The sequence below is a fragment of the Belonocnema kinseyi genome, chromosome 3, assembly GCF_010883055.1.
Source record: "Belonocnema kinseyi isolate 2016_QV_RU_SX_M_011 chromosome 3, B_treatae_v1, whole genome shotgun sequence".
NCBI classification, from domain to species: domain Eukaryota; kingdom Metazoa; phylum Arthropoda; class Insecta; order Hymenoptera; family Cynipidae; genus Belonocnema; species Belonocnema kinseyi.
The window spans coordinates 369,429-380,691 of NC_046659.1; the positions used below are offsets into that span (position 1 = coordinate 369,429).

The following is an 11,263-nucleotide window of genomic DNA, read 5'->3' on the forward strand; positions in this document are numbered from 1 at the left end:
CCAAGTGTATAGAGCTCCAAGGAGATTATGTTGAAAAATAAAAAAAAAATTACCCAAAAAAAATTGTTTTTATACTTCATTCTAAGGACTTATTGAACTACTGTCGTATAATATACAACAAAATATTAATCAAGGTATTAATATTCTAATATTGCATATATATTTTTATTTTTAAATTGTGCGAAATATTCAAATATAATTAAAATCGGCAATTTCTTTATTTTCTTTCAAACGCGGTTCAAGATATAAATATGACTATTATAATATAACATAATCATAATATTATGATTAATAATATATGTATATATTTATATGTATAATAGTGTTAATATTTATATCATTTACATTTTATGCTTGAAATAACATAACCTCAAAATATGCGCATATAAAGAGGCGCGCGAAGTATTCAAATCATGAGAATCGCTATCATCGAAATCTGGAAATATTAAAATCCCAATCTCTTAATTTTATTTCAAAGCAGATAGAGATATAAATAGAACCGCCGAAGTCTTCCGACCGAAAATCGTGCACGTTCGAGTTTTCAAATTCAGAAGAGGAGAAATGGGTTGCGCGCGGAACCCAGTCACTTATGCCGTCTCCTACTGTATTTACACGGGCATAGCCCTGTCATAGTATTGGACCACATCTCGTTTCAGATCTGGGATCACTGATGTATGCATGTATGAATGAATGTACGTCTGTCTAAATTTTCAAAAAATTAATCTATTAGATTGCCCTTTGGTATACTTTTTTAGTGCCGAAAACTTAAGGTCAAGTTTTTTAGCTAGCTATTCTGGATAAAAATGCGAAAAGTTAGAGGATTTTAGCAATTCTGTTTAAGATTTAGAAATTGTATGTACTGTTTTTCGTATTATTAAAAAAAAAATTATTTCAATGTCTTTTTTCCCTAAAAAAATGACCAAAGTTATAGTATTTGAAAATGCAAAAAAAAACGGAAATGAAAATCTGGAACCAAACAATGCACGATATAAAAAAAGCAAGAGAAGAAAGGCGTTGATTTTTTGACATTCAATGAGATTCTCATAATAACTTTTTGAATTTTCATGAAAAATTTAAAATTCAAATTTTGATCCCATAAAAAAGTAATGAAAGAATCCATTTTGTGATCAAGCTATGCAAGATTCGAAAAAAGATTAAAATTCTGTATTTAAAAAAGATCTAAAACTTTGTTTATGATCACTTTATTATGGGACTCGAAGTTTTTGTTTTATTCATACAAAAATAATATTAAAATGGTAAAACTGAATTTTTTGGACAGACGACACAAGCTACGAAAAAAAAATAAATAAAAATGGTTTACCTAAAAATAAGGTACAAATTTGTTATGTATCATTTTTGGTAGGATGTGTAATTTCGGTTTTAATCGTAAACAAAATTAAATGAAAATTAACAATAAAAAATTATATTTTTGGACAAACGACACAAGTTATGAAAAAATCGAATAGATATAAGTTGCTCGTCTGAAAAAGAGCATTGAATTTGTGATAAATAATCTTTTGATACGACGTGTGGTTTATGTTTAAAAAAACATTAAAATTTAAAAAATTAAATTGTTTGAAAAATGGAACAAGACACTTAAAAAAATTGAGACAAAATTTGTTTAGTCAAAAAACATAGACAAATTTGTTAATAATAATTTTTAGATATGAGAAGTAAATTTTTTTCCACGCGTGAAAAGTAAATTTCAAAGCAAAAAATTAAATTAAGTTTTTTGATAAGCGACGTGAGAGGCGAATAAATAGAAGATGATACATTAAATATAAAAGTGGTAAATATAATGGAGAATAATTAACATTTTCGACAAAATCGATTGCGAAGCACAACAAATGTGATGACAATGTTTTTGTTAAAGCTGAATGAGCTTTAAAAAGAGAATTTATGATCACCAAATTACAGTTGCGATGTTTTGACTTTTGCCCTTCAATTTAAAAAAGTCTGTGCACAAATGTGAGAGAAAACACCAAGACCGAGCGCATAGCACGAGAACCAACAGTCGCTCGCGATAGGCGCGCTCAAAGTTGTAAGAGTAGCGAGCTGTGCACATAACGCGCGATGAGAATGTGTCAGCCCAGCGGGAAGATTTTCTGGCATAAATAATTGGTGTTATTTGTCTCTTAATATACTTTTTAAATCTGAATCAGTGACATTTCGTTGGGTTAACTGCTAAAATTATACTGCTAATTGTAATCAGTGACGTTAATGAGCCAATGAAATTTCACTGATTAGCAACCATATGCGCTTCTTTCTCTGAACACACTAACTACTGAAACAAAAAATTCATTTATTAAATTGGCCTTTGGTGCACTTTTTCAACGTCAGGATCGAGCAATTTTTGACGAGAAACATATTCAAGGAGAAAAAGTCTCGTTCAATTGTCAAAACTATCGTCTCGGCTTGTCTCGTTTCTACGAGAGCATTAGTTCAACCGAACGATGTGAATTACGTTTGAAACTTCTAAATTAACCTATTTTTTATTCTGCTTATGATGAATAAAAGTAAATGTGATTTTATTTATTTATTTCGTATTTTTCTTCCAATATTTGACATTCAAAACGTCAAAATTCAAAATAAGTAGAAGGCAAGACGATCCGACACGATCAAAATTAAAGATTCATCGAGTAGGACATATCGAAAAACCTTTTGGGAGCCGAGTGAAGTTGAGCAAGGTAACCGATTTTCGCGGCTCAAATAGCCAAGTATTTTTGATGAAAATTCAGGGTTAGAGCATTTTGAAAATTTTTGAGACCATTATTTCAAGTTCTACAAATTCTGTGTGCTTGAAAATTCAAACAATTTATTTTTACGAATTTCTTCTAATAAAAAGAAAATGATCAGAGTTGTAGCATTTTCAGAATTTTAAAAATCAAAGGAAAATTACAATTTTAAGCCGAAAAATGTATGGTATGTCAGACTGTGCAATATATAAAAAAATAAAAGAAGAAAAATATTGTGCACGTAAAAATGATCTACAAATATTTTATCAATGATTTTTTGATGGGACTCATAGTTTTTCTTTTATTCATAAAAAACTTCATTTTATGGACAAACGATAGAAGCTGCTAAAAAGAGTGAATAAACAATATTGACTCACACAAAAAAAGAGCTAATAATCTTTTCATACGATGTGTAGTTTTTAGTTTTAATCGTGAAAAATAATATTTAAAAAAACCGACAAAGTGCCCTGGCGGACCGAAGGAACCGAATGGAACCTCTACGAAGTACCCGTAAGACTTTATTGGGTCCCCATTCGGCTCATTTTTAAAAAACTTTTAAAAAACAGCAAAATCACCTTTTAAATGGTTGAAAATCGGATGCTACGTTAATATTCCCTACGAAAGGTCACGGAATATTCGCAATAGTTTTTTTGCAACGGTAAAAAGTATAAAAAAATTTAAGACGTATAAAGCCTGTTGACTGCTACACTTCAAACGCATCATCTTTAAGTAGCTGTCAACAGGTGTTATAGGTCTTATATATTTTTGAAAACTTTTTAACGCTGCAAAAAAAAGTATTGTGATTATTTCGTGAGTTTCCAATAGAAAATGTAACGTATAATCCGAATTTCAATAGTTTAAAAGTTGATCTTGCTGTTTTTTAAATATTTTTTTTTAAATGAATGGGGACCCCATGGGGTCTTTACGGGTACTTTGTAAAGGCTCTATTCGGCTCCTTCGATCTGCTCAGGATGAAATTTTACATAAAACCAGTACCTTCGCATTAGGATGAGAATGTAATAAAATAATTAAATCTTTGAAAACACGACGCAAGGTGTGAAAAAAGATGAGCGAAAGAAAATTGTGAATTCAAAGAAGATTTAAAACTCTTATAGCAATCACTTTTTGATATGAAGCGTAGTTTTTGTTTAAATCATAAAAAAAACAATTTAAAAATAAAAGAGTCAAAGTTTTGGAGGAACGATATAAGTTTCAGTAGCATTTTATTTAGCAAATTTGTTGCCTCCCGTGCAGAAATTGCCAAATATTTACCTTATTTCCGACTTGGGCCAGAGCGGGCACACATTTTTGTAGATGTTAAATTTGGCCCCCTCTAGACCCCGACTTAACAGCCAATCTAGACAGTAGATGGCGCCGTATTAATTTCGTGGCCTAAAGTGGGTTGATTCCAAATCGCCCAAGTTGCAATATTGTAGAGTGTTGCTGCGCAATTTTCAGATTTATAAAGTTTTATTTCTGTTTTAAAACGTCATTTCTTCGAGTCCCTTAGGAATTAGCATAATCTTCATTGCACTCAAACTCTCGCATTTTGAAATTTACTATTATTACCCGTTATTGCTCTCCAGATGAAAATATCGAAAATATCGAGGACCGAGTCCTAATTCCTCAACAAAGCAAGGTGCGTGCAATTTCACGTTAGGCCCTTCAGGCTCGTCTCAGTTAGGTAAACCTTGATATTTCTAAAGTGCACAGCTGTGTTTAGTATCCGATGAAACGCTAGATGACGAATATGCAGAAAGAGGTGATTTCGAAGACAGGCTATCCGCCGCTTGTGCAAGGGCACAGCGGTTAATTAACGAAAAAGAACCGCGAACGATCATGCTATTAATCTTAAATTACCGGCACTAAATTTAACAACTTTCAGTGGTTCTTACGAAAAATGGCCAAGTTTTAGCGCCACGTTTAAATCCTCGGTTCATAATGATAAAAGATTCACAGATTCTCAAAGATTAATCTCTCTGCGCTCATGCCTAACGGGAAAGGCAGCTGATGAAATCGAGTCACTTGAAACTACGGATGCGAATTACCAGGAGGATTGGAAAATTCTTGAAAAATATTACAACGACCCTAAAGCGGTTATAAATAATCATATAAAATCATTTTTTGAATTATCGACTTGCCACAGTGCTTCTGCTACATCTATCAGAGATCTTTTAAACAATGTAACGAAACACTATCGAGCATTAGAAGCATTAAACAAACCTTTTCTGGAAGCCTTCCCAATCTACGCGATAACGTCAAAACTAGATCCTCAGACGCGATTGAAATGGAAAGAGTATTCTCAGGGAAATAACTCCGAAAATGGAAGCTCTACTAGAGTTCTTGCATTGTCGAGAAAAGGGACTAGAAACGAATAAATCTGCTCCGAAAGATGATAAAACGGAAAAGAACATAGCACGTAACGACTATTATAAGTGCAATGGAAATCGTGGTCCGCGGCAATCAGATCCAAATTCAAATCGACCAGCTGCGGCTTATTCTATTCAAACGAGAGCATTTTGTCACGTTTGTAAAAACTCACATTTCACACAAAATTGTGAAAAATTAGTTCACGCACATTTACAGGAGCGGTTGAATATCGTAAAAAATCTAAACCTATGCTACAACTGTCTTTGGTCCAATCATTCTGTAGCCGAATGTAACGCTAGTGCATGTAAAGCTTGCAATAAAAAACATGACACCCTCTTGCACCAAGATCATAACTCACAAAAACCAGCGCATGTTAATTTTGCTAATTTACACAGCACACATCGATCACAAGTATTATTATCGACAGCGGTCGTACACGTTTTAGACCGAAAAGGAAATCCTCATGTGCATGCAGGACTCTCCTTGATAACGGATCACAAGTTAATTTTTTAACTGAAAAAATGGCCACAAGGTTAGATTTACAACAATATGATGTCAATATTCCTCTCGGCGGAGTGAATAAATTTAATTCCAATTATGCGAAAATTACGCGAACAACCGTTCAATCCCGACTGAACCAATATTCTGCGAATCTATTTTTTTTAATAACTCCGGAAATAAATGATCATGCTCCAAGCGAACAACTAAACAGAGTTGATTTCAAAATTCCAGCTAATATCCATCTTGCTGATCCAGGCTTTCATTTGCCCGGAGAAATCGATGCACTTATTGGTGCAGAAATATTTTTAAAGTTGCTTTGTGTCGGTCAGATATCTTCAGCGAACGATAATGCAATCTTGCAAAAAACTCACTTTGGATGGATTTTAGGCGGAAAAACACATGGAGCAGTATTTTCTAATACTCCTGCATATAACTTATCACTAAATCTATTACACACGAAAATTGCAGAATTCTGGGAAATTGAAAATGGCCCTAACAAGAAAATCTTATTAAACGAAGAAAATGCATGCGAAAGGCATTATCAAGAAAACACTAATCGCGATACTGTTGCCGGACGTTACACCGTCAAACTCTCCTTTGAAAAAAACGTAGGAGATTTTGGCAAGTCGTATAGTCAAGCTCTTAGGAGATTTTATTCTTTAGAACGATCGTTAGCAATAAATCGCGAGCATAAAGAACAATATTATATATTCATGAAAGGGTACGAAGAACTGGGCCACATGACCGAGGATAAAACTGCGTCCACTAGCGACGGTTATTTTTTACCCGATCATTCAGTAGTTAAGCAATCAAGCTTAACGACTAAACTACGAGTAGTTTTTGATGCATCGGCAAAAACCTCTTCCGGAATATCTCTAAACGATACACTCATGATAGGTCCCAACATTCAAGAGGATTTGTTCTCATTACTCGTACGGTTTCGACCTCACACAGTCGCAGTCACGGCCAACATTGAAAAAATGTACCGGCAAATAGAACTTTATCAAAATGATCGCAAATTTAAAAAAATCTTATGGAGGCAGGATAATCGTCAACCTGTAAAAATCTTCACTTTGAATACGGTTACATATGAAACTTTATCCGCGTCCTTTTTGGCTACTTGATCATTGAAGCAATTAGCCAACGATGAATCCGATTCATATCCCAATGCTTCTATCGCACTAAAGGAAGATTTCTACATGGACGATTTTTTAACGGGCGCAGGAACAATCGTTGACGCAAAACTTATAGTTAAAAAATTAATTAATGCTATTCGGAAGGGTGGCATGAATATAAGGCAATGGGCTTCCAATGAACCCTATCTTATAGCTGATTTATCAAATGAGTCTGACAATCTTTATCAGTGTTTAAATCTTGAGGATACAAATAAGACTCTCGGTGTTTATTGAAATCCTAAACCAGATTCTTTCTTTTATACCGTAAATCAAACAAATAACGAGCTGCCCGTTACGAAGAGAACTATGCTCTCACAAATCCCTCAGGTTTGCAATCCGCTCGGACTGCTAGGACCGGTTATCGTAAAAGCCAAAATTATAAGAAAATCGTTATGGCTTTTAAAACTAGATTGGGACGAATCCGTACCACAAGAAGTTCAACAACCTGGCTTGATTATCGAAATCAATTAACTCTTTTACACGAAGTCGATAGCAGCCGAAAAATAGTCGCAAATGAACACCTCAATTTGCAAATGCACGGAATCTCTAACGCTAGCGAAAAGGCGTACGGAGCCTGTATTTATATTCATTCGATCAAAACGGCATACATTCTACTTAATTAGTATGCTCAAAGTCTAGAGTCGCACCTGTAAAGAAATTATCGATACTACGCCTCGAGCTTTGCGCTGCTCTATTACTAGCGAAATTATTCAAAACGATTTCTCACGCCTTGCGCAGATTATCGATCGAGAAAACTGTCCTCTGGTCTAATTCCACGATTACTTTAAACTACATTCAAAGTTCTCCACACACTCTGGAAACTTTCGAAGGAAACCATGTGTCCGAAATTCAGTCGTTAACAACCTCTTGTAAATGGCGCCATGTACACACTGAATACAAACCCGCGGATATGGTATCGCGGGGCCTCTCCCCGAAGGTGTTTATCGATAACCTCTTTTGGCTACATGGCCCGTCATGGATTAACGATAATAAAGAAGATTGGCCGTCATTTATTTTGCTACCCGAAATACTTCCCGGGAAACGAAAAACGGCACTTTTTTTCCAATTTAGCGTATACGAATGAAGTCGCAGACAACCTCTTTAATAGAGTGGGATCTTTTACTAAGCTCAAACGTGCAGTAGCTTATTGTTTACGTTTTATTAATGCAAAGGTCCACAAGCAAAACCTAAAGGGTAATCTCTCTGCAAGTGAACTTAAGAAAGCAAACATGTGTGTGATAAAACTCTTGCAACGTGAATCATTTTTTAAGGAAATTAAAATACTGGAAACGAAAAGGGAACTGAACGAAAGATTAACTCATCTCGCTCCCTTTCTCGATTCGGAAAGCATTCTCAGAGTGGGGGGGTAGGTTAGACAATCCGATTTAACGTACACGCAAAAGCATCCAATTCTTTTACCAAAAAACCACCGCGTAAAGAGTCTTATCACACATGAACAGGATATGAAATCATTCCACGCTGGTACGCAGGGAACATTAAACGCGATTAAAAATGAATACTGGATTATCGATGGAAGAGTTACCGTAAAAAAACACAATTCAAAGATGTGTCATTTGTCGCCGCGCAAAGCCTCTAACCCCAAGTTACATAATGGGAGAGCTTCCCAAAAACCGAATCGTCTTCGAAAGAGCCTTCCTGCATGCCGGAATCGATTATTGCGGTCCCTTCTCGATAAAAGGAAGAAAATATCAAAATCGAAACACAGTAAAAATCTACGCTGCCATTTTGGTGTGTTTCGCGACTAAAGCCGTGCATATCGAAATCGTCAGCGATCTTACAACCGAAGCCTTTTTCGGATGCTTAAAACAATTCTTTGCGAGACGCGGAAAAAGTTCTTATTTGTACTCCAATAACGCTACCAATTTCAAGGGTGCTCAACGTGAACTCGCTCAAATATTAAATTTTTTACAAGAAAATAACGAAAAAATCTATCGCATTCTTGCAGACGACGAAATCAATTGACATATTATCCCCCCACGTTCGTCACATTTAGGCGGACTCTGGGAAGCCGCAGTTAAATCGTACAAACGTCACTTGGTACGTGATATCGGAGAAAAATTACTGACTTACGAACAATTCACGACCGTCGCTACTGAGATAGAGTGTATCCTGAATTCACGTCCATTAACGCCTATATCCTCTAATCCTAACGATCTATCCACTTTAACTCCGGGTCACTTTTTGATAGGTGACTCAATAAAAAGCGTGCTCGAGCAAAATTTGTTAGACCTATCGCCCGGTAGATTATCGGCGTGGCAGCAAGTCCAACAATGAAAGCAACACTTTTGGGCTCGCTGGCACAAGGAATACCTCCATGAATTGACCGTACGTAAAAAGTGGCCCAAGGGTTCCTCTACCGATATTCAAACAGGCACGATTGTCACGATTCGCGACGACAATCAACCTCCTATGCGCTGGAAGTTAGGCCGCGCAATAAAAACTAACCCAGGTAAAGACCGCATTATCCGTGTAGTGAGTCTGAAAACTGCACAAGGAGAATACGAACTTAGCGTGAAGAAACTGTCTCCGCTTCCTATCGAAATGTAAAAACATCGAACAAGCAAGACAGTTACCATTAGAATTAACTTATATCTAAATCTTAGCATAATATTTATAATAATTTGAAGGTATACTATTTTTAAAATTTCTGATCTTTTTACTTATTGCATCTTACATTTTATTGTGTATCTTTTATTATTCGTTTTTAAATTCTATGAATTTACCAATCGGCTTATCGAATATTATCAACGAATTGGCTAGCTATTACTACCGTAATAAAACGATTTTGTTTTTTGAACACGATATTTCAAAGGGGCCGGCATGTTGCTACGCAATTTTCAGATATATAAAGTTTTTTTTTAAGCGTTATTTCTTCGAGTCCCTTAGGATTTAGAATAATCTTCATTGCACTCAAACTCTAGAATTTTGAAATTCACTATTATTACCCGTTATTGCTCTCCAGATAAAAATATCGAAAATATAGAGGACCGAGTCCTAATCCCTCAACAAAGCGAGATACGTGCGCTTTTACTTTGGGCCCTTCAGGCTCGTTCCATTTAGGTAAATCTTGATATTTCTAAAGTGCACAGCTGTATAATCTTTTGAAAAATCATCTTCGAGAAGTTTCGCCTCTTTTCGGAACGAACGAATCTGAACACGCCTACGGACCCTGGGCTTTCGCCCCCAACCACAAAATTGTGAGTCTCCCTCCTACTCTCAACTCTATCTGTAACTGACCTGCGAGATTACAATTCGATCCTTCTTACTGTAAAACCTCTTACGCTCCTCTCTCAGATTAAAACGTCACATTTAAACTTACGTTTGAACTATCTTCATTTCCTTAACCCTTGCTTATCGTTATATCTAAGAGCTCAAACCAAGTGCTCAACATTTTTGGTCCTTCGAGCCGGATAGTGAATACAATGAATAATTTACACCCAGCAAGCGGCCTGCAACCTTAGAGTGGCTATTGAAAGCTCATAACGAAAACGTGAACGAGAAAATTATCTTCAATCTGAGGCCTGAGTAACGAACATTCAAACGTGTAAAAAGTCCTCTGAACGAGAGCAAATATCTTAACGAGAACGTGAACGAATATCTTAACGAGAACGAGAACGAACCTTTTAATAGGAACGTGAACAAATGTCTTATCGAGAACGAGTTATTAAACGAGAACGAACACCTTAACGAGAACGTGAACAACTAGCAACGAGAACGAGAATTCTAACAAGAACCAGTATTTCAACGAGAATGAGATTTCTAACGAGAACGAATATTTCAACGAGAACGTGTATCATAACGAGATCAACATTTGGTTCAAAAATCCTGAATTGAACAAGATTAGCAGTCTTCAATTCATCCTCAGTCGCACGACAGTCATCGATCAACATGTAGAGTGTCAGTGTGTGTGTATCAGTGTGCAAACTGATGAAAAATGTGTAACTGACCTGCGACAGTACAATTCGATCCTTCTTACTGTAAAACCTCTTACGCTCCTCTCTCAGATTAAAACGTCACATTTAAACTTACGTGTGAACTATCTTCATTTCCGTAACCCTTGCTTATCGTTACATCTAAGATCTCAAACCAAGTGCTCAACATAGAGTTTCAAACGCCAAAAATATTGCAATTAATAATTTAAAAAGTTACAAAATAAGTGGAAAAAATATTAAAAGCGAGCACAAGACGAGTGCGTAGATATCCTATACTTCAAAATATTCTTGAGTAACGTGTTGAAGACTATAATAAGTAAATTTATCAAGAATGTTAAGATGAAACCTAACCTCAAAGTGAGGTTATTTATTTATAAGAAAAGAAGTAGAAGTAATATTTAATGTGTTGAATGTGAAAAGAAATTATATCATCAATGATGTCATAAACACATCTATTTTGACGTATTTTTGGGTGATTTGATATAATCGGAATGTAAATACAACCTTTTTATTGTAGTATAGTCGCTTT

The 11,263-nt window shown here is 35.4% G+C and overlaps 1 protein-coding gene across 1 annotated transcript; it reads left to right on the forward strand.

Annotated features, from left to right (window-relative positions):
- The first annotated feature begins 5,626 nt into the window (after nt 1-5,626).
- On the forward strand, nt 5,627-6,730 carry LOC117168912. The gene has a single exon (XM_033354861.1). The coding sequence runs from the start codon at nt 5,627-5,629 to the stop codon at nt 6,728-6,730; it is 1,104 nt and encodes a 367-aa protein (XP_033210752.1).
- The last annotated feature ends 4,533 nt before the right edge of the window (nt 6,731-11,263 follow it).

Coding starts and splice junctions, on each gene's coding strand:
- LOC117168912 (XM_033354861.1), top strand. CDS start 5,627: ATGGCCACAAGGTTAGATTTACAACAATATGATGTCAATATTCCTCTC.